Below are 24,884 nucleotides of genomic sequence, written 5' to 3'. Positions count from 1 at the left end.
TGTTAAAGCCAATCTGACATTATAATTTCCAAAACGCTGAGCTTGCATAGAGATTGTAGTTATTCCAAAGCCAGGGGTCCATGTACAAAAAAGCGGCATGTATCATGGGGTGGGTGGGTGTTTTCAAAAAAATTTTGCTGTTTAGTACTGTACATGGGGGTGTCAGGGTCAAATTTCTGATTTGCTGTTTAGTATACGTGTACTATAAATTTTTTTAAATTCTCAATTGTTTTTGTCAATTTTCGAGAACATTTTTTAAAATATTTTTTATGGGAAGAATAAAAAACTTGCTCCAAAGTTTCAAGTTTTATGGCTTAAAATTTTTATTTTATGAAGGGGTGTAGGGATATATTTGGTAGTTTTCTGGATAGTATATTGTACTATGTAAGGGGGTGTCAGGGTGTATTTGGGAGTTTGCTGGATAGTACTGGATAGTATATTGTAAAATATAGGGGGTGTTGGGGTGTTTTTGGGAGTTTGCTGGATAGTATTTTGTACATTTTGTACTATAGGGGTGGGTGGGTGTTTAAAATCGAAATTTGCTACAAAGTACTGATACATGCCGCTGTTTTGTACATGGACCCCCCTGTCAAAGCTACATTAAAAACGCAGTCAAAACATTGTAAACTAATCATCTATCCAGTCAATTAACATCCCCGTTTAACTGGTTTTATTAACTTTTTTCGAGAAATTTTGAATTGCATTTGAAACCATGTAACACTTTTTCCTCTTTTTATAGGTGATCGTTGATACTATTAAGAATATGTATTCATGTTCGAGTATAATGGTGGAAAGGACATTGCAAGATATGTGTCGTTAATTGATTTATTAGGAATTTTAAATAAGTTTTTACTGTTCTTAGTAAATTAGCTTGGAAAAAGATTTTCATCCACCGGAAAGTTGCTGCCATTTTGAAAAATTATTTTTGAATTCCAAAGATTTTTACGTCCAAGAGAAATTTCTATATTAAATAAATACTTACCATAAATAAAACTAATTGATCTTTATGTTTATAAAATTGAACTGATTATTCTTTAATACAATTTCATCATTTGCTTTTGATATCAGCACTATACAGGGTGTCCTGAAAAAAGTCCTGTGTCAGAATACGACTACAAACAGAAAAGGTTTTGTGTGTGTATGTCTAGTATCTCTCTTAAACGCAACACAGTAATTAACACTTAAATGATTACAATGAAACAGAAACGCAATAAACTTATAAACATAATTAACGTACTAAAATATGAATTTTTAGTTTTTGAAACTACACAAAATTTTTCTGTGTGTAGTCATGTTCTGACACAGGACTTTTTTTCAGGACACCTTGTACATATTTTGCTTACATTCTGAAAACGAAATTTTAAAATTAAAAAAAAATTCCCAGTCGATATATTTTTGGCACCCCTTTATAATACCATGAAGGTAATAAAGATAGATGGAGAGTCAATGCCTTTTGTTCTATTCTGATTTATCATGCTTTGGGAATAAGATGATTAATTTTGGGTATACTCGTGGGAATATTTAAGATGAATGAAAAGACATTACATTTTTAACAAGTATATTGAAATATGATAGCCTTGTCATGAAAAATTGAAAAAAACTTCACATAATAAGCACAATACTCTAAACTTCTAGGGGAAGCTGCCCATAAATCCATCGATAGATTTAAAAAAGAATTACGTGTTACGATTAGGAACCTTGTATCGATCATTTTGTCAGAGTATGAAAACCGCTGCCTACTTAGACGTGAAGATTTCCATAGAAGAAACTTTCAATGATAATGTGATGCAACTCTCAAAGTTAACAAAATGCCAGCCCAAAAATATATTCTTATGAAATCAATATATTCTTTTATCCTTAAATCAGTTGAAACTATTTCGAATCGCATTTTAACTAAGATTTCTCGCAAAATTAAGTTTTTCAAAATCAACGGATCAGCCTCTTTCTGTTCTTATAAAGTTATAAATTGATGTTTTTTGCTTCCAATGATGGTACATCAAAGAAAAGCCGCTATAAATAGATTTATAAAAGATTTCAACGACCATTTAGGTCATTACCGAGACATTTTCGCTCTATCTGTATCTTTATTACCTTCATGATAATACACTTCCTTCACAGACCCATTGGGAAACCTTCCCACTGGAAAACTGACCAAAATATCGTCCCCGGTGGAAAATTATACTCCAATTTTTGTCCTCACTAAAAATAATTACACAGACCAATCCTCAATGCAAAATATTATGCTTTCCTTTCAATCCCCAATGAATTTATCACTTGAAAAAGAAAAGAATTTAACTGCCCGATCAAAAAATAATAGGAGAATGAATACAATCTCCATTGAAATTCAGTCCGTTATTTTTACCCCCACTGGCTGAAAAAATCCTACCGGGTCTGTGAGAAGGGAGTGTTATAATAAATAAACCTCCTAAAGACCTCCTAAGGAGTAGATACCTAGCCTTAACGCTTATCAAACACAGGCTAATTTTTCCATGTAACTTATTATTTTGACTGCTTGGGAAATATATGGCAACCTGCCAGGATCGTGTTTTTAACAGTGCGAAATGTTTTGGAGTCCATCAAGCTTTCCAAAATAGACTTTTCCTGATTTTAAAAATATTTTAAGAACTCTCAATTTGAGGAGCCTATACGGTATTTTTTAAATCTTTCGTAATAATTGTGATATTATGACCATTCAAGGAAGTTAGGAGGACATTCCTGCAAGAGCTGAAGAATTCTGTTTTACAATGGAAAAGCTATTGGAATCGACTCCCTCGTGAGCAAATGCCAAATTACAAATGCCAGTTGGTCTAAACGCAGCCACAATTAATAATAATAATAAAGCTTTACAGGTTTGCGGGCCACCGTGAGACACATGGGCCTCTATAAACCGCTCGTACTTTTTACAATGATCTTTTTGAAATAGAGTTTTTTTCGCGGGCTCCCCCGGACTTTCCATTTTGTGTTGTCTTCCTTGATTTTAGCATTCATTTTTTCGGCTTCCTTACACCATTCTTTAATTATCTGTCTTTCATTTCAGTATTGAAAAGCACGATCTACTTGACTGGTCAAAGTTTTAAAAGAAAAAAAAAGGTCTTCAAAATTCTGTAATTTTTTCCCGACTGAATCTTAACCAAGCACAGACTAATCAATATTTCAGATTTGGCGCATACATACGCTAATTTCGTCTTGGTTTCAGTGTTATTTTATTTGGGCGGTGTCTATGAGATTCCGAAAAAAGCACCCAACCGTAAAATTTTGATTTTTTAAACAAAATTTTACATACATCTTGATACCCCTGCCTCACAGCCGCGGCGGAAGTTTTTCCTCAGTGGGGATAAAAATCTCTAATTCCAATGGTGATATAAAATTCTATTGTTCTAAGGTTAAAAAAATCCAATGGGATGTTGATGTTAAGCAATATTGAATTTTCAGTGGGGGATAGAATGATAAAGATTTCCGATTTGGCCCTTGCATCTGCTACATCACGACTCGCTACATTCGTCTTTTGGATTCAGTTTTATCTCATTTGGGCGGTCTTATGGGATTCCGAAAAAAGCGCCCAAACGTAAAAATATTGATCTTCAAAACAAAATTTTACAGACATCTAGCTGTGAGCAATTGTTATATGAACGAGACTTTAACTTTGGGCAAATTTTGAAGCGTTCCTAAAAAATTCAATTTAACCTAATCTGATGTTGAATAACTTTTACCCAAGCAAATGTTCACAATTTTACGCATAGAGATTTCAGATATGGCCCTTATCTACTACATTCGTCTTTTGGATTCAATTTTATCTCATTTGGGCGGTCTTATGGGATTCCGAAAAAAGCGCCCAAACGTAAAAATATTGATCTTCAAAACAAAATTTTACAGACATCTAGCTGTGAGCAATTGTTAAATGAACGAGACTTTGACTTAGGGCAAATTTTGAAGCGTTCCGAAAAAATTCAATGTAACCTAATCTGATGTTGAATAACTTGTAGAAAAATTTTCACCATTTTACGGATAAAGGTGTCAGTTTTGGCCCTTATATCTACTACATTCGTCTTTTGGATTCAGTTTTATGTCATTTGGGCGGTCTTATGGGATTCCGAAAAAAGCGCCCAACCGTAAAAATATTTCAAAACAAAATTTTACAGAAATCTAGCTGTGAGCAATTGTTATAAGGGTGACACTTTGACTTTTTTAGGCAGAATTTAAGGCGTTCCCAAAAATAATTAACCGAACTTAATCTGGATGTAAAATAACTTTTACCAAAACAAATGTTCACGATTTTACGCATAGAGATTTCAGATTTGGACCTTACATCTGCTACGAAACAAATAATCATACTGGAATCTTATAATGAAACATACTTTATACAAATCTGTAATTCTTAAAATTCCATAAAGAAAACACCCAATTTGGGCGGTCTTATGATTCACTAAAAAAAATTGAATTTAAGAAATCTAAATAGAATAGACAGAAAAATTAAAAAAAAATAAATTAATTTCATACTTTAAAAACTGGGACAACAGTGAAGACAAGATAAAAGAAAAGAGGAAGTAGGGAAAATTATTAAGGACTTAGTCAAAGGAAAATCACAGCCAAGCTCAGATATTCCAGTAAAAATCATAAAGGAATATTGTGATATGTTTTCCGAGTTTTTATGCTCAGAAATTAATACGTCCTTCGAGTCAAGCTCCTTTCCAAAAGAATTGAAACTTGCCGATATAACACCTGTTTATTATTATAAGAGAAAAGGTTCAAAGAATGACAAGGGCAACTTCAGACCGGTGAGTATTCTCCCAGTTCTGTCAAAAATTTAAAAAAAAGTCATACATACCCAAGTCTCAACCTACTTTAACAACATTTTGAGCGATAGGCAATTTGGATATAGAAAAGGAATGAGTACGCAGACTCCACTTTTAGTGATGACTGAAGTTTGGAGGAAAGCTACAGATGAAAAGAAAAAGTTTGCAGCGCTACTCATTGAATTATCAAAAGCTTTCGACTGCATATCGTACGAACTATTGATTGCTAAACGGGAAGCATATATACGGGTTTTCAAGGAGTGCCTTAGATCTCATAGCAGCCTATCTATCAGATAGAAAGCAAAGAACAAAAATTGGCGACCATTACAGTACCTGGCATGATATAAAAGTAGGTGTTCCCCAAGGATCCATTCTAGGGTCACTTCTATTTAACATCTACATGAGGGATTTGTTCTACTTTCTCGAAAATAGAAATGTACTAAATTATGCAGACGATACAACACCTTTTGTGATAGTTCTTAGGAACAGGTTGGTGAGGAGCTCTCGATTGGAGCTGCTATCATCTTTGAGTGGATAACCCAAAATCAAATGAAAGGGAATGCAGACAAGTCGATGTTGATAGCTGATAATACCAGCAAAGAAATCTTCATTACTATACAGAATGAACGCATTTTTAACATCAACTCAGGCAAGATCCTAGGATTAACTTTTGACAACTGTCTGAAATAAACTCGTAAAAGTATTGATCTTCAAAACTAAATTTTAGAGACATCTAGCTGTGAGCAATTGTTATATGAACGAGACTTTGATGACTTGGGGCAAATTTTGAAGCGTCCCGAAAAAAAATCAATCTAACCTAATCTGATGTGGAATAACTTTTAGACAAATTTTCACTATTTTACGGATAAAGGTTTCACAGATTCGGCCCTTATATCTGCTACATTCGTCTTTTGGATTCAATTTTATCTCATTTGGGCGGTCTTATGGGATTTCCAAAAAAGCGCCCAAACGTAAAAATATTGATTTTAAAAGCAAAATTTTACAGACATCTAGCTGTGAGCAATGTTGTTATATGGACGAGACTTTGACTTAGGGCAAATTTGGAAGCGTTCCTAAAAAATTCAATCTGACCTAATCTGATGTGGAATAACTTTTAGACAAATTTTCACTATTTTACGGATAAAAGGTTTCAGATTTGGCCCTTGTATCTTTTACATTCGTCTTTTGGATTCAGTTTTATCTCATTTGGGCGGTCTTATGGGATTCCGAAAAAAGCGCCCAAACGTAAAAATATTGCTTTTCAAAACAAAATTTTACAGACATCTAGCTGTGAGCAACTGTAACGTGCAAAATCACTGGGCTCAACTTCAGTGTATGTTTTAAAGTGGAAGGCCAAATTGTAAAAACTTTTTTAAATAAACAGGTTGACGAGGTTTTAGCACAGATATCTGTAAAGCCCGAAGGGCTAGATAGGCAACTTTAAGCTTTCTCCAGCAAAAAAAAGTGAAGCAAAAATTTGACTTTTAAAATTTCGTGCCGATGGATAGGATCTAGCATTTTAATTGTTTTCGGAGCGCGAGATCAAAAAAAGTAGGCGGCAAACGCTAATTCACATCTCTCAAACTGGTGAAATTGCATATTTTAGTCACATGACTTTGGTAGGAAATCCTTCCAAACCTAGGCTTCACTTTTCGATAAAAGCCGCAAATCTAGCCCTTCGGGCTTTACAAATCTGTGGGTTTTAGGATAATAGAAGGCCGATGTAAACCCAGGGTGATAGATATTTGGGATTAAAGAAAGCTCAATTGTACACCCAGGGTGATGGGTACTCGCAATTTGGGAAGGCTTGATTGTAAACCCATATGGATACTCGGGATAAGGTAAAGCTAAATTTCAAACACGGTGCGAATAAAACCTACTTTGACGGACACCCAGGAAAGGTAAGGCTCAATTGTAAAACCCGTAAGTACTCGGTAAGATTAGAGATGGCACAGTCTAGGTACATTAATTAAGAGATAACGAAATTTTTTACGTTGTAGAGCAACGTATTTTAAAAACACGTTGGTCTATAACGCAACGATAGAAAAAACGACACTAAGGCAGGAGAGCTCTGTGTTTTATAACCAAGACATTTCTTTGGCCCTTACATCTGCGAAATTTGTCTTTTGGATTCACTTTTATGTCATTTGGGCGGCCTTTATAAGATTCCGAAGAAAAGCGCCCAAACGTAAAATTTCTATATAATTTGAAAGAATATTATGGGGTAATGGTAAGATCATTGTACGGGCTGGTTTCCATCTCATTTTTCCATTCTCAATAAAATACAGTTACAAGATGAAAAAAAACTTTCACACTAATTACAAGATCAAATTTGATATTGTGAATTACATATAAAAAAGGTGTCACGCTAAATTAAGAACAATTCTAAATTAGGTAAAGCATCAATTTTCCCTCAGAAAAAGTTAAAGATACAAAAATTATAATATTATTAGAATGGCATACGTTTTTGATTTCTGTGCCAGAAAAATAAGTCACAGTGCCGAATAAAATTTTCAGGTGTCATGTAGGCAAGCTGCGTCTTCAATTTTTTCACTCTAGAGTTCTCTTGTTCGTTTACTTCCGAGTTAATGTGTTGCATCGTTGAGTAAAGTTTCATGCAGTAGCCAAATGAACAAGCTAAAACGAATTTTTAAGAGGTTTTGCATATAACTTTTTTAATTCTCTATATAAGAAATTAATATACATCTACAACACATTCTGACGGCTAAAAGCTAACCAATAAAGTCAAAGTTAACTTTTGTATGCATTTTTAATTGAAAACGTTCTGGCTGTTAGATTTTGAACACAATCGAAATCTCTTAACAATTTGGTTATTCAGACAGAGGTAATTCGATGGTATTATTCAGACTACTATTGTTTTATTTATTTTTTTTCACTTTTTTTTAACGTTGGACTAACCTGTATGGTTCCTCCAATGAAAACGATCGACGACAAATTTTGTGTGTTGGAAGAATAGCGGGTCTCGGTTTAGTGCATAAGTATGCAAGTTGCAAGCATTATCGTAAATTATCATGCCCGGTGCTGAAAAAATAGTAAAATTAATTTTCAAAAAATGTACATGATGGTCAAGACACGTTCTATTAAGATACGTTCTATTAAGTCGAAGCGGCAGATTCAATATTCTTTCTAAGGAGTGCAAAAATTTTCAATTTCTAATTCAAATTCAGGGTTGAGGATCCTTTTGAAAACCGCCAGGACTACTCAAATATTCAACAATGCAACTGAGGCCATCAGAGTCAGAGAGACAAAAAAAAAACAAAGGGTAACGAAACCTTTAGGAAATCTTGTTCTGAAAATTGTGAAGGGAACGTCAGGTGATTCCTTTTTTGCCATTATTTGGTAACCAAGACAAACACCTGAAAATGAAGGTAAGATGAATACAGCGCGATGCTTGTCATATAAAGAGTGCAAATGAATTTGGTATCGTAAAGTTTAAGTAACTTGTGTGAATATTATTATTTAGATCGGTCTATTAGGTAAAAATTGGTAAGTATATGTTTGTTCAAACTTTTTTTCATCAGGAGAAATTTGTAAACCTGAAATAGGACGTACCATGCTGACAGTAAAGGGTAAATATTCCGGAGGTCAAATTTCGATGGCCAGTGTGGTTCTTTCGACAATCCTTTTGTTTTGTTTTGTCGAAATCCATCTCAAAGAAACCACGCTTGCGTAATTTTGGTAGATTTGGGAAACTAAAATGAAAGGTGTTCACAATTTACGAGATAAAGATCATAGAAGTCGTCAATAATCGTCCACATTCTCTAAATAGGAGACAATACTTTTCTTTTAAACTTCAGTTTTATCTTAATTCTATATTTGATAGAGATTTTTTCAATTTTGGTCTATTTTCCAAATCCATCCAATTGATAAAGGAAATCAAATAGTACAATATTTTGAAAATAAGCTAGAATACCTGCTGATTTCAGCAGATTTCGGGTGTTTCGGAGTGTTGATAACACTTGCGTTGATAAAAGGGTCATTTGCCTTGTCATAGAGATAAAGCAGAAGCCCTTTCCAAACACCGGGAAGGCAACAAGGTAGGATGGAGAGCAGCGAGTGGAACAATGGGAAGACTTCTTGGATCTGACGCATCGTCTCACTGTCTGCTTTAACGTTTTCATCCAGCATTTTCATTGAAAGTTTCGTCGAATCTTCGTTAGGAGGGAAATAAGAACAAACGGGAGAAGCAGATGCAAACAAACGAAGGACGTCCTTAAAAGCTTTTGGAAAGCGACTGTCAGTTTGGTACTTGGTGTAACCCCATTCAATGACCTTGTGGATCTGTTTATTGAGGTTCTGGAGGTCTTTTCTGAACGCTTGAGAGGCAGCAGGATTCATTTTCCCATCAAGCCAACGCCTGAAACGTTTTCTGAAAGGTGCATCGTCGATCGCTAGTCTACTGCCATGCTTTCTAGAAAAATAAGGACTATTAGTATTAAACAGTGTTTCACTTTACCTTCTAGAAAGGTATCAAGCGACTAACTATACACAAAGGTTTGTCTAAAATTATCATAGAAAGTTTGGTCTTATCTATATAAGCCAGTAATCATTTTTTGAAACAGAGCTGAGACCAATATTAATCTGGCCTGGATTGGACATTTTGATGGATATTTTCATATTTAGGCGTAAATAACATAACACCGTTGACCAACTTTTACTTTAAACGCAATTGTGCTATTTTCTCCGAGATTTAAAAAGTGAATATAATACTAACGAATATCTTTGTATTGGCTTGCTTCGTACGGTATCACACAGCCCAGAAGCCAGGAACTTCTTTTGAAAACCCATCCCGGTGGCATCACATACAACAATATCAGGGACCTTGCCACATTTATCGCAGTCGGCACTTGAGGTAAATGACACGTCAAGAAGTTTCAGATATGCGTACCAAGACGAACGGAAATTGTTGTACGAGAATCTCTTCTTCAATTCCAAATCTCCACTATCTTTCTGAACAGCCATCATAACTTCATAATAACTGAACATGGTACAACTGAAGAAATTGTTGTTAAAAAGCAATTGTTAGAAAAATCATCAATGCCATGTTCAATATATATCATAATTAGGATTTCCCTAAACAAATGAGTACGAGTCAAATTTTATCTGTAAAAGCAGAGTCGATAAAGTTTTCTTTTACCTGCATGGTGTCCTCCTGGGTTGCTTCCCCCTAGTAAAAATTGAAATTTTTCTCGAATCCCCCCTCTTTTTTTATCCCCCACCATATTAAAAAATATTTAGGCTCTCTCCTCTTTTTTGCTTTCCCCCTGTTATTTGACGATTTTGCGGTTCCCCACAAGGTTAACATAAAAATGCCTTAAATCAAGTTTAAAGTTTTCAATCAAAATTTCCAAAATTTATGGTTCCCCTCTCTTGGTTTCCCCCCATTTGAAGTTTTTCATTTTCCCCCACACTTCAAAAAATTGGCAAAATTAGAACATTTATAAAGGGGGAGGAAACTATGTACCTGTTTCCATTCAGGAAATGAAACATATAATCTCTGAGGACCGTGTGATGGATGAGAAACTTCTCCATGTTGATAATGGAATCGTCCAATCCATCATATGGCAATTCTTTGTGACAAGAAAGACACACTTTGTTGACAACTAGAAGGGATAAAATATAATTCATTAGCAAAAATTTGGAAATATGGCAATATTTTTCAATATATGAAAATTTTATTTTGTAACTTATCTCTTGTTGAACGTAGATCAAAATTATTTAATAAGTAAGTCGTCAGGAAGAAAAGACACTTTCTTTATTATGGTACTGGCAGTTTTATGCCACTTTGGTGAAAATCTTCAAAAAAATAATTTTCATAGGAGAAAAAATCTTGTTTCAAATAAAGCCGCTTTACTATAAGCCGCAATTTTACTATAATTTAGAGGACGAAATATAAATATTTAATTTGTAGGATGTAAAATTTATTGAAGTGAATGTTTTAACAAACCTTTGCATGGAAATGAATTGTTTTTGTAATATAACACCATGTCTTTTAGCGAGGAAGTTGCCAGAGTTTCTCTCTGACAGTAGAAGCAATCCTTTGTTATATCTTCACAGAAGTATACGCCATGTTCATTTCGAAGATACTCCGACGGTGGTTTCATTGTCACAGTATTCGACACGGTGAAAGGTATTTTTCGTCTTGACAAAGAGGCTTTCACCTTTGAATGGTTGACCTCACTTTGTTTCGCAAAAATCTCTTGAAGATAATCAGGCAGGTCCTTTTTCTTTTTATTTTTGATCTCTCTCATGTAATTTGTATGACAACAATGGGGCTTGTCACAAACAAAGCAAGAAAATTTGGTACCGTTGAAATGTACAACGCCTATGCTTCCTCCAGCCGTTACCACAACTGTGTCTTTAGCAAAAGTGATGTCATTCACCTCTTCAGTCTGAAAAAAAAACACAAGATCAAGCAACGATAACGCTTCACTTATTTTTATCGGTGATGGGAATCGTTGGATGAGGTTAAAATAAAAACAGGTAAACAATTGTTGATAGTTTAATAACAAGTTACTAATGCAGACTTGATTGATTTCTGTTAAATAATTAAATCTTAACAATTTCAGTTCTAAGTGATGGTAACCCTAGTCTCAATCGGTATGTGCAGTGTGTCGTGACGTTCCCCTTCTTCTANAAACATTCAAATTCAGCAACAACTACCAAGAAGTGGTGTATTTACCCCCTGATTTGCCCACAGCGACCCTGATTACAGACAATGAAAACCACAAATAACTTTCCCATTGCTCCTACTACAAAATTATCCTTGTTTCAGTGGTCAGAAATAAAATTGGTACACCCCAGTGGGCACAAGACGTCCTAAGGACGTCCTTAGAAGGTCCATTTTGGACGGGAGGACGTCTAGCGGGGACGTCTGTTGGACGTTCTATGGACGTGCAAAATGAAGTCACTTCCGTCCGTCCGAATTTGGTCCGAAAAAGACGTCCTAATTGGACGCGAAATGGACGGTATGTGGACGTTTCTTTTAATTTAGACGTCGGAAGGACGTTTTACAGACGTCACATGGACGTCTAACTGAGTCACTCCAACACGTGGACGTCAAAAGGACGTTTTACAGACGTCTTTTAGACCCAAACACGAGTGAGCTACAGACGTTTTAAGGACTTTTTATAGTCGCCATTTAGATGGCAAAACTTTCTCCATTTTTAGTTTTTATGAACGGATTGTTTTTTTTATCAAGACATTAATGACAAGACATTATATTATCAAATTCCTGATTACCAATATAACACAATCAGTTTTTTATACCCATACCTATATCGAAGACATGACATGATATATCGAAGATAATTCGTTCGCAAATCGAAAGGCAAATTTGTATAAGTATTTCGTAATATTTTCGAGAAAAATAAATAGAAATGTACAATTCTATATATGATATACATATATTACAATTATATTACAATAATAACAAGATAATTCGTTCGAAAAGGCAAATTTGTAAAAATATTTCATAATATCTTAGAGAAAAATAATTAACGATTAAATGAAAATAAAATAAATAGATACAATAGAATATGTTAACCTAATATTTGAAAAGGGATAGTTGTTCACTTCATTTACATAAAATAGGTATTTATTTGGGGTTCAATCTCTTTCCCCACTATCGAGGATAACAGAGTACTTGAAAGGTATGAACTGAAGTATCAAAACTCGACAAAATAAAGTAACGAAAGGAAAGGATTACTACAGCAGCTTTTCTAATTTTTGAAGATAATACAAAGTTTCTTCAATTTTTCGGGTCATGCGGCTGTGGTTGCTTAGCATTCTAGCTCATTCTGAGAAATTTGCTTTGACCACCTCCTCTGATATTACACCATATTTATGCTTATTGGATATCTAAAACCTTATACTTTAGGAGATAGTGAAATTGTCTAATTTCAGGGCTGGAACACTAGCAATTTGGTTAAAAAATATGTACACTAAAGTTTCCATAACTCATCGCTACAGCAAACGCAATTCTTATTAAACTTTGGAGATTTATGAAATGTCTTTTAGATAAGTAAGGTTAAAGTTACGGAAAGTATTTTTTCGACTTTACAGCTTAGGTGGGGACTAATTTTTCACTGTTTAATTAGAATCGTTGTCATTTGCAGGATTGTCAATTCCACAAGCAGCTTGGTCTGATGGCTCTGATTCTTTGTCGACCGCACGTTTAATAACATCCACCAAAAGTCTATTGATCTCATCTTTTTGGTACTTTCGAATTAATACAGCTGTAAAATAAGATATTTAAAAAGGTACAACACCCGAACAACATGTTCTTTCAATTATTTGTTCACCAATATCTTATTCAATCAAGTTCTAGGATATATTTACACTTTTTCAGTTGCAAAAATATCTACGAGAAGGTTATAAACTCCATTCCATCATGACTCTATATCATCAGTTTTTCGATTTTGGAAAAAACAAGTCCGGTCGAGCCCGTAGAACAATAAATTAATATAAGTTTCAACTAATAATGTCTTACCTTCCATACACTTTTGATGCTGCGTGCCTGTAAATTTTTTCTTCTTCTGCAGGCCGTCCTTTGAAAATTTGCTTTGTAGCTTTCTCGTCATCATAACGTCTAAAGCTTTCCGGACGGCGTCCCGCGTACACTTTCCACCAGCTTGCTGAATGATCATCCGCTAAGAGGAAAAACATATGAGTTTTTGTTTTTTTAATTATCCTTATTTTTAATTTTCCGATTCAAAATGCAGGTCGTCCTGCTCTGTGGCAATTTATCAATTTTCGAGGTCGTTATTCTCCCACTTTCAATATAGTCGTATTAAACTTTACTCGTTTTTCCTTTAAGACTAGTGTATTAAATTCACCCAACTGCCAATTTAGCTACATCATAGACAACATCGAGATATCGATTACATACCTTTGCCCTTCTCTTTCTTTCGGATCCCTCCAGTTCCGCCTCCTCTTTCATAAATTCTGCCATGGTATTCAAAGGTTCTGGAACCTCAGTACCAAAACCCGTTTCATCACTCGTGCACTGCTGATCCTCCAGGAATTGCAGAATCCGATCTTGGTTCCTTCGAATAGTTTGCATCTCCATCATAACAGAGTATTGGAATTCTGAAGGGGGTAAAAGAAAGAACTGTGATAAGTAAATGCCTAGTGTATCAATACAGTCTGAAAAACAAACAAAGAATTCATATATTTATAAACACTTGAGCACACAGAGGATCCATTATTTACTTTTTACTCTAACAAAATTAAATGATCAAAAATTTAAAAAAAAGTGCACTTCTGTGATCTTATGGACCGAATTGATCACATATGGTGTATAAAGCGAGGCTAAACTGATTTATTGTTCTACGGGCCCGACTGACCCTAAATATTGGTTTGCTTTTGACAAACCCGTACACAAATAAAGAAGGTTTTAGAACATCGTGACTCTCACTATTTCTTGCTTTGTCATTATATCTGTTTTTCAAGATTCTAAATTTATTGGAAAAAGAATGATTTCCAAAGTTGTGTACTTACGTTTGTTTGGCATTTCCTTAAAGCTCTTTCCGCCATTTCCATATTTCGAGCGTAGGTTTGACTGGGACGCTATAAAGATAATCATTAAAGATATATAACATTAGTTTTTTTAAGGCAAACTTTCACACAATGAGTTTAAATATTGACCTAACTCTTTTTGCAGTGATCGTATTGTGGAGATACTCCAGGAAAATCGAAACATTTGGATCTATGTTCAATTTTCACAAAAGATTTGTCTTGGCAGAAACTTGGAAATCATTTTGATTATCTTTCGGAAAGCAGAACAGAATTAGTATCAAATTAAATCCTCACAGTCGATAAGGATCTTCATGACCTAATTACCCGTGTTGGTGCATGAAAGAATTCAAAACAGAAAAATCTTACGGTGTTTCGCACTTTTGCCATTGCTATGGTTCGATTTTCGCGATGGTGTGTTGATTGTGCGAGAAACTATGGAGAGAGTTTGGTAAAATATCACATAATAGCTCTTCTAAGCTAATAACTTTAAAATTAGACATTTAGTTCTGATAATTTTAACTTAAAAGTAAAAAGTATATCGTCCTCAAAGTAAACTACCCCTAAAATATGTTCAAAATTAGTTGAAAGTGTTTTCTTGGGCCCGGACCAAAAGATATCGAACAAAAAATACTTGCTGTGAAAGAAAATAAGAGAGAAACTCCAAAATTATCTACCAATAATAAACTGGCAATGTTGACGTTCTTATAAAGCTCGGAAACAGAGATAGACTGAAAAGACAAAGTGGTAAACATTCTAGCTGAAGTGATCATATAACATACTTGTTCCAGAACTGTTTGGAGAATAAAGATCTTTCGGAGGATTAAGATCGTTCGGAGAACCAGAGTTGAAATCGATATCTTAAAAATGAAATGACATTTTAAATGACAATTTAATTCCGTACGTTTTATTTTTGATATTCACATGAAAACCTGGGTGTCGTTTAGGTGAAAACTCGTGACCACGCCCAGCATCATGTAAAATACCTTTAATGTTCACTCAATTCATAAAGTAGCATCGTTAAAAATCATAAAAGATCAACTTAAGTGTAAAAACTATGAATTTTATGTTACAGAAATAAAAAAACAGTGAATAAACTTACGGTGTTTTGCACTTTTGCTATTTCCACAGTTTAACGAAGTTGGTGAAGCACGAGAAACTATAGAGAGATCAAGTTTGATACAGGTATAGAAAAGCAATGTCCATATACAAAATTTTAGCGCAGCAGACAAAGACCATTAAATTCTGTCAGTATATTCTCAGGTACCTTAATAGCCGGGGGGGTTGGAATAAGCGGGGGGGGGGGTTGGTATAAAAATGTCCTGGGTGGAAAAATTTTGAAAAGGAGGCTAATACAAAAGAGGAAACTTTCAAAAACATTTTCCCAAAAATCGATGAGCGGAAAATTAATTAGTGGGGGGGACGGCTATTAGGTACCCGAGAGTAGTAAACTAAGTCAAAAGTAACATAAAATTGATAAAATCTGTTTTCTTAAATTTCTTAAATACGAAGCTATTTGGAAGAGTATTTGATTGAAAGAGTATTTGATTGAAAGACTCAATTAATTAAATGATCATTAAACATACCTGTTTCAGAAGGTCTGTTAAGGAGGTCAGGAGCGATGCAATCTTCTGGATTAAAATTGTCATCTAAAAAGCAATAAAAAGTTGTTGTATGAAAAGCTGTCGAAATTTCTTCATCTACCTGTTATGCCAATGCTCACTCATAGAGCAACACTTCAAACTACGTAAAATTACTAGAATGATATAAGACTATATAATTTTTGTAAGGTGAATGTTCTTCCGTGAGTTCAACAGAATTCGAATATACCTAGAGGCTGTCTTCGTCTTAGAAAATAAGTTTTCATTGTGAACAACAAAAAAATACCTGTTAAGTTTATCATTGACGACAATGGTATAAAACTGTCTTCAGCAGCTCTCGGTGAGTAACTGGAGCGCACAATATTTTCATTCCTTCTCCTTATGAAAAAAAAATGTTGCTATACTGAATTGTGGCTCGAGAGTATTTTGAAAATATGAAAAATCTATGTTTAGCTGTCAACAAAGCGGTCAATCAAATCTTAATATACGTACTTTTGATTGAAGGAGATAAATTTTGTGTTCCACAAGCACCGGGCAGAGACTTCGTAAATGAATTTGTGTAGCTGGACGACAGCTTGACAAATTGTGGGCTTGACGTTCTTTTCGGTTCTGAAACAAAAAAGAAACAATAAACAATAAAACAACGATATTAACGACCAAGCTTTTGCATTGTAATTTAAACTTGATGGTGGGTTTGAATACAATCTCATGTTTGTAAAAAAGAAGCAATGTTAACGGGGAATCATATCAGGGAGCCGTAAAATTTAAATTCAAATAATTCTTATACTAACCAGTAGGCTTTTTTTTGATAGGACTGTCATCTTCTGTCGTAGAATAACAACATTTTGATAGATAATTGTAGTCGCCTTGTTTGGTCTACCATCGTCCGGGGTGATATCGAAAATGAGCAGTCGATATCTATAAAATGCTCCAGACGGACTTGCGTAATATATAGCCTATGGTAGTCAAGTCCACTCCAACCTTCTCGTGGTGGGGCTGTTTAGACCGATAGGAGTGGGCGAAAGGCGGGTCAACTGGCGCCATAACCAGTGCTCCGGGCAGGATAAGCTCGTTAGCGTTGCCAGCAGTTATCCTAGGAGAAGGAAAATCTCTGATTTCAAAACCCGGGTTGGATAAACTCGTTAGCGTTGCCAGCAGTTATCCTAGGAGAAGGAAAATCTCTGATTCCAAAACCCGGATAGGGTGAGCTCGTTAGTGTTGCCAGCAGTTATCCTATAGGAGAAGGAAAATCTCTGATTTCAAAACCCGGGCAGGATGAGCTCGTTAGTGTTGCCAGCAGTTATCCTAGGAGAAGGAAAATCTCTGATTTCAAAACCCGGGCAGGATGAGCTCGTTAGTGTTACCAGCAGTTATCCTAGGAGAAGGAAAATCTCTGATTTCAAAACCCGGGCAGGATGAGCTCGTTAGTGTTACCAGCAGTTATCCTAGGAGAAGGAAAATCTCTGATTTCAAAACCAAACAACTTCTATCTCTTGGGGGTAGTCGTAGTGTCAAAGGCAGGTGTCAACATATCGACTCTTTGGCTGTGTTCACATTGCAGCTCTTTTGGTGCACTGCTCTGAGACAGAGCACTCCAAGGCAACGACAGATCCGGCCAATCATCGTTGCATCTCATCGGCTACAAGAAAACATGATAATGTCTCAAAACAGCACCAGGGTTGAAGCCCCTGAATTATCTCGTTCTATACTCATGTCTGATCGTGTCCAAAGGACTCGTAATGAAGTTGATATCCAAAACCCCTTTGGGAGGGTAAAGACTGATGTCAGAAAGAGAAAAGGACTCTTAAAACAAACCTCTTATGTGTTTATTGGTCAGCTCAACTGCCGCACCCTCAACTCTTTGTCTGCAAAAAAAGAGCTACCAATTATGGCCCTCAAATACAACATCTCAATCTGTGCTGTACAAGAACATAGAATAATGCACTCCGCTGGTGACCCGCCTATATGCACCAATACTATAGGTCCATATACGCTCTTTACAGCCTCAGCTTGGAAGTCTTCAGTTAACGCGACCATTGGCGGTGTTGGGATTCTAGTCAAGTCGTCACTTCTCAGTCTAATACAATCAATCGACAAGATTTCGGATCGCATTGTGTCTATCACATTTAAAGGCAACCCAAAAACAACAATCATCTCCTGCTATTCGCCTCATTCTGGCCACTCTGATCTTGAAGTCGAACAGTTCTTTGAACCCCTCACGAACCATCTAATATCTATTCCTCGTCACTCTTTCGTATCTGTTTGTGGTGATTTCAATGCCCATCTCAAAGGAGCTTTTTCGTACCATTCAGAAAACAACAGGAACGGTTCGTATCTACAGGACTTCATGAACGAATGCAATCTTCTCGCGTCTAATACTTGCTTTCAAAAGAGGAAAACTAGCCTCTGGACATGGAAATCACCTTCCAACCAGTTATCACAAATTGACTATATTCTATGCCGAAAGCGCTGGAGAAATAGCATCCACGACTGCCAAGCCCACTCATCATCCGATCCCGTTGGATCAGATCATCGCATCGTCGTTAGCAAATGCAAATTGAGCCTTCGCTCTACCAAGAAGAAACCTTTAAATAGACTCAACTGGAATATACTAGAAAACCCCGCCATTGCCACAGCTGTTGAAAATGAAATTCAAACCAAATGGACTGAATGTACCACAAAAGATTATAAGCACTTCTCAGAAATTGGTATGGCTGCTTGTATGAACCACCTACCAGTCAAGAAAAAGACCAAGGACAGTGAACCCATATCAATAACAAACGCACGCACACAGGTCTTACAGTCCAAAACTACCGACCTTCAGAGGAACCAGACCAATCTGAAAAACGTCTATGTCAGAGAAGAAGAAAGAAGGATAACTCATATACTCAACCAGGCAAACAAATCAGAATCTACTGATGGTCTAAGAAATGCTTGGAAACTTGTCAAGGAGTTAAGCGGGAAGAAAAAAGCAGCATCTATCTCTATCAAAAGTGACGACCCAAAAAAGTCGTGGAAAGATCATTTTGAAACCCTTCTAAACAATATTCCTAAAAACATAAATGGTGAGGCCAACGAAATTGATCCAGTGTTCCAATTGAACGAGGAAATCAATATTGATGATTTTACTCTTGAGGAAGTCAACAAGGCACTTAAACAGATGAAAAACGGAAAAGCTGCTGGACTTGATGGTTTACCTCTGGAATTCTGGAAACTTGATTCTCTCAGTACCGTTCTTCTACACTTCTGCAATGCAACCCTAAACGGTGAGCGCCCAGATGAATGGGGCCTATCCTGTATTGTACCTGTGCCCAAAAAGGGTGATTTAACCAAAGTTGACAACTATCGCGGTATTAGTCTAACTCAAGTTGCTGCCAAACTCTACAACAGACTAATATTAAACAGAATTCGCCCTGAGATTGATCAAAAGCTTCGTTTCAATCAAAATGGTTTTCGTCCGTCCCGATCGACATCATCACAAGTTCTTGCCCTTCGGCGCCTTGTAGAAGAAGTCAACAACCATAAAGTTGAAGCTGTATTAACATTCATCGACTTTAAAAAGGCGTTTGATAGTGTTAACAGAGAGTCAATGTTCAAAATCCTCCTAGCCTACGGCATTCCAGATAAGCTTGTTAACGCAATCCAGATTATGTATACCAACAACAGAGCCAATGTAATGACATCTGAAGGAGAAACCGAATTCTTTGATGTCGTAACTGGTGTGCTTCAAGGTGATCCATTAGCACCTTACCTTTTTATTATTGTGCTCGATTATGCTCTGAGGACAGCCATTACTTCTGAAGATGGATTCACTATTGAAAAACGCAGAAGTAGACGACATCATACCGAGAAATTAGCAGATCTTGACTTTGCAGACGATATATCTCTTCTAAATGAAACAGTAGTCGAAGCTGAAAACCTCCTACACAAGCTAGAGATATCAACTCAATCTATCGGTCTCTTTCTCAACGCCAAGAAAACCAAATATATGCACATCAACCCTACAACAAACGATGGCATCCAATCTGTTAATGGTATCGCCCTGGAAAAGGTTGACGATTTCAAATACCTCGGAGCTTACACAAACTCTAACCATGACATAGAGATAAGACTTGCCCAAGCTTGGTCGGCACTTAATTCACTTGAGAAAATCTGGAAATCAGAAGCTTCACTCAGTATAAAAGTGCAACTCTTCAAGTCAACTGTCGAGTCCATCCTCCTATACTCCTGTGAATCATGGTCACTAACGTCTACTCTGACAAAGAAACTAGACGGAGCGTATACGAGAATGCTGAGAAAAGTCAAAAACATCCAGTCTAATGTCCACATTACTAACAAAGTGTTGTACGGCAAGCTGCACCGATTGAGCAGTCTTATCCAGAAAAGAAGATTGCAGTTAGCAGGTCACGTCATCAGAGGAAATGAGCCGGCATCTAAACTTCTCCTTTGGCAGCCAACATTCATAACAAAGAAGAGAGGTCGTCCACACAAGACACTACTCAAAGTCTTAGAACAAGACACTGGACTTGACAAAGGCGAGATGGTTCGTTTGGCGCACAACAGGGTCAGATGGAAAGACATGGTCATGTCATCACTTTCAAGTGGATGATTTATATATATATATATATATGAAAAAAAATCAAACCATATTTTAGAAGTTAACCTAAGTTAACCTGTTTAAGTATCACAAACTAGAAGTCATATTCAAGGTCTCATACAAAAGTTCCATAAGTTATAATTGGATTAGTGTCTTTCATAGACAATGATAAAAAATTCATCCATACCATGATATTTCTTAATTTCTGCTATATCATAAGCAGGCCAAGTGGGTTCCATGGGAGCATTCTCCAAAGCCAGCTGCTTGGTGGCATATTTAGGCCAGTAAACTTTTGAATCCTTGATCCAACGTGTTGGTGCAACGCATTCCAGAGAATTACCATTTTTCTCGACGATCTTGAATAGTGCGTAGGACATTTTGCTAAAATGATGAAGAAATAAAGAAAATGAGCAAGTTCCAAAAACACATGTTACCAAAGATCAGTTTCAAAAATTGTAACTTACTATATACAAAAGTGTTTGTAATAATGAAAACGAAAAGGTATCTTTTTGGACTAAATTAAATAAAAAGTAAGTCGCTTTTGTCACTTAAAACCCTTTATATCGTGCTTAAAAGACACTAAGTTAATGTTCATTGCCATTCTTATGTAGACTACTAAGCATAAGGTGCCCTGCTTCTATAAGGTATAATGTTAAGGTCCTCAAAATGTCACACACTCAGTACTGAATTTTTTAAACTGATCCAAAATTTGAAATTCAGAGCCAAGAAGATCAGAAATTAGTTTTTCGTCTTCATTATTTTTCCTACTTTTTCAAAAAATTATTTTGTCTTGAAGGATTATTTCAAAGCGACTTGACTTGCAATTTAGAATAAGAAAGCAGCAGAGGCAAACAACTTTTTTAAAACAATATATCTTTGGAGTTGAAAGATTTCGAAAATTCCAGGACATTTTGACAAATAGCAGAAAGCTCTGACAGTAAGATATAAATTGACAAATTTTGATTAGAACAAGTGATATTTTTATGGACCTACCTGTTTATCAAAACTAATCAAGGAACATTGAAACAATGAAACACATAAGACAACTGGTCAAAATACAAAAAGATATAATGTAAGCATATCTATTGGGAGAAACTATCAAAAAGTAATTCTATGCCTAGTGACAAATAGTCTTTCAACTTACGACTTTATGAGTAAAAAGACATATCTGGTCGAAAAATTGAGTAATTTAGTTAAGAACATTGATCTATGCTTATAAATAATGATTATTATAGCTAAAGATGCATTTTTTTTTGAAAATCTGATCGAGCCATCTTTTACCTATGATGGCACTTTCATGCAAAAAATTCAAAAAAAATTGAAAAGATTAATAATCCAAAAAAAGCACCTTTGTGCAAAAAATCAATCCAGCCAATCTCTAGAAAAGCTGGTAACGAACGTACTAACCAACTAACTAACGAACATGGGTAAATTTATAGGACCTCCAGGTAGGTCTAAAAATATTCAAATATAGTGACCATAAAATAGGAAATAAATTTGTTACATAGAGAAATCCTCAAAATCATTTCGTTTGAATTGTAGCATTTGTTGTTTTTCCTTTGTTGATTATCGAATTTGAAGGAACATATGCATGTGGATACACATTTTATGGAAACGAATTTACTGAGAATTTTTCTCCGTCTCAAATTTACATTGTGTGATACAAAGTGCAATCTATTTACAACATTGAAATAATTGCAAAGTCGTCTTTATATGGTAGACAAACGCATTTCTTTTGCAACTGCTCTTTATTAAAGTTAAATTGGGACGGTTTCAAGTTGCCTTTCAAAAGGTATATCCCGAGCACTTTCGAATCGATGTTAAAAACATTGAAGTAGGATGACAGATCAGATAGTTTATAAGTATCACATCGAAATGTTCTGGTATGTCCTATTCTTTTCTTTAATTGGATTAGCAGATCAAATGCAATGAACCATGAATCTTTACCATTCGGTTCATACTTCAATACAAGTGGTTCAGTCAGGTAATAGCTTGCATCGAGCTCATCGCATCGCTTAACAATCTGACTGAGTGGGTTATTTCTTCCTCTAACAAGACGTTTAATCTTTTGAAGATGGTTTTCGAACTGGAAACATGAAAATTTAATCAAAGGTAACTGAAATCTAACTACATCATCTGGGAGATGTTCCACATTATGCACGTTATAAACACAAAATGTTTCACCGTAGTAAACATGAGAATTGTCAACGAAATATTCTAAAAGACGTCGAGATGCTCCAATGTTTTGGTTTCTAATAATGTTATCTTCTTCACTGAGCAATCGAATAGCGATGGAAAAACTAAGAAAATGCTTGAAAGCAGAAGCTGATAAATATGGTCGTAAAACTACTAATCCGGTGTACAATAAAAACGACTTAAGTTCGGTAGCTTTCCATCGATCTAATTCAGTCAAGGCTCTTGCCTTACGTGCAAATTCAGTTGGAAGCTTAATGGAATTCAAATCGTTGGAAATGGCGTTCAAATAAGCAGCAGACAACTTCCCAGCTTTGATCTTTCGGTAGGAACCTCTCATGTAATACAAAATTCGCCTGGTGATACCAAGGTAAACCAAGTGCATGGGGTCAAGAGTAATATCTTTGATCATATCGATTGGTAGGTCGGTAAGCTCAGAGATGCCAATTTGATGACGTTTTCCATCTTCGTCAGGTATAGCGTACACATTCTCGCGAAATAGTTCATCGGTACGTTCTTCATCAGCTCCTTCTTGGTCTCTATCAAATACAATTCTATTCTTGTGACTCACGCCTCTGATACCACACCTTTCACACGAAAAAAATCCAGTGTGTTGGATGATACCTTTCATTCCCGACCGTGCTGGTGCATCTGATGTTATGCAAAACAAGGAAACAGGATAATGAAGATTGTTGAACGTGATGCCATTATTAATTAAATTTTTCATTTCAACTACAAAATCATGCATGAATTCGTTGAAAGGAGGCTTGGATTTCCCGCAAAAGAAAGCAACAGAAATCGGTTTAAAATTGTGAAACTGGACGAGAATAGGCCACAAGTTGATTGTACTTGACTTGAAAAGAGGGAGACCGTCCATGTTAACAAATAAGGTGATGCAGTCCATATTACAATCATATGCCACAGTTTGGTAACCCTATTTTCAACGCCAATATAAATGTAATTTCCAAGACCCATTGCTGTTTGAGTAACTGTCCTTTGCGTTTTCAAAAGTGTTCTCTTATCCTTAGGAACATTACAGCCAAGATCTCCTACAATGCCTAGAATTTCATTTACGCAAGCTCTTGTACAGTGGTTTTTCAATGACCATTGTTTCAATCTTTCACACAAGATACTGTCGAACCCATCCTCTAGACATTCTAAGTCTGATTCTAAAGAACAGGATGAAGATTCCAAAAGAGAAGGGGAGGATGATCCACCAGATTGTTCAGATACTCCAGCAAGAAAAGCAGGTTGATCTAAGGGCTCCTCATTATCATCAACTTCAGTCCGAATGGACGTACTATCTGATACTATTAACTGAGAGCCATCAGAACTCATGTTAACATCCTCATCATCATCAGAACTCATGTCAGCATCCTCATCATCCACAACCTCATCTCTTGGTGGGATAACAGATGTATCATCGTCATCATCATTATTGAGGTTGGAAATAGCCTGAACACATTTTCTTCGATTTCTCCATGATTTCAACCTTAAAATTTAAAAGTGTATATTCTAAGCTGTACGACATCTAAAATAAATTTAAACTTTCCTCAAAACATAAAAAAGAATTTACTCTATAGTATTTCTAATATGTGGTCACTCTATTTCTTTAGAGACAGCACTTCCTACTCCTAATATTATTTATGGAAAAGATAAGGTTCAAGAGACTTCAAAAGAAACTGTACTGAAAAGTGGTCTACTGCTCGATTGCATTCTTCATACTTGTGTTTTGGGATTTTTAATTCTGAGCTTTAAAACTTGTATCTATTTCAAATGCTTAGAATATAACTAAATCACCTGTCTTTTTTCTTGTCCTTATTCATGGCATGTCTATTTGAGCTTTGTTGAATGCTGAAAGGCTGTTCAAATAGTAGTTCAAACTTTACTCTTGTAATTAGGAGATGATTAAATATGATCAGCAAAATAAAAAATAACTTTGAATGAGGACTTTTTGCATAATCAAGGGTGTGAACATACTAATATTGAACCTTAGGCAATAAATTAGAGTGAGCTGACATAATTGGTATAAAGACCCCTTTCTACACCATCCAACCAAATAAAAAAAACCCTATAAGGATTTAAATATTTCTAGATTGAGCTAAACTTAATTTAAATAAAACTCACCTCATGAATACTGTGCGAGAAATCAATTGGCTTGTG

At 35.6% G+C, this 24,884-nt stretch overlaps 2 protein-coding genes across 2 annotated transcripts; both read right to left on the bottom strand.

Annotated features, from left to right (window-relative positions):
• Positions 1-7,084: 7,084 nt before the first annotated feature.
• LOC136802758 (uncharacterized) lies at positions 7,085-11,201 on the bottom strand. The gene is made up of 8 exons (XM_067059520.1): positions 10,762-11,201; positions 10,279-10,417; positions 9,529-9,807; positions 8,728-9,225; positions 8,367-8,506; positions 8,087-8,170; positions 7,713-7,835; positions 7,085-7,430 (listed from the first exon to the last, which is right to left on the bottom strand). The coding sequence occupies exons 1-8, from the start codon at positions 11,063-11,065 to the stop codon at positions 7,243-7,245; spliced, it is 1,755 nt and encodes a 584-aa protein (XP_066915621.1). The 5' UTR covers positions 11,066-11,201; the 3' UTR covers positions 7,085-7,242.
• A 1,564-nt stretch (positions 11,202-12,765) lies between these two features.
• LOC136802757 (uncharacterized) lies at positions 12,766-16,310 on the bottom strand. Its single transcript, XM_067059519.1, has 9 exons — positions 16,218-16,310; positions 15,917-15,979; positions 15,433-15,489; positions 15,113-15,190; positions 14,700-14,765; positions 14,316-14,384; positions 13,705-13,904; positions 13,306-13,465; positions 12,766-13,051 (listed from the first exon to the last, which is right to left on the bottom strand). Exons 1-9 carry the CDS (start codon positions 16,231-16,233, stop codon positions 12,906-12,908), a joined length of 855 nt encoding a protein of 284 aa, XP_066915620.1. The 5' UTR covers positions 16,234-16,310; the 3' UTR covers positions 12,766-12,905.
• Positions 16,311-24,884: the final 8,574 nt, after the last annotated feature.

Source organism: Clytia hemisphaerica, unplaced genomic scaffold (genome assembly GCF_902728285.1).
Source record: "Clytia hemisphaerica strain Z4C2 unplaced genomic scaffold, Clytia hemisphaerica genome assembly, whole genome shotgun sequence".
Classification (NCBI taxonomy): domain Eukaryota; kingdom Metazoa; phylum Cnidaria; class Hydrozoa; order Leptothecata; family Clytiidae; genus Clytia; species Clytia hemisphaerica.
The sequence above is the reverse complement of the archived record's forward strand: the minus strand, read 5'-3'. Positions and strand labels throughout refer to the sequence as shown.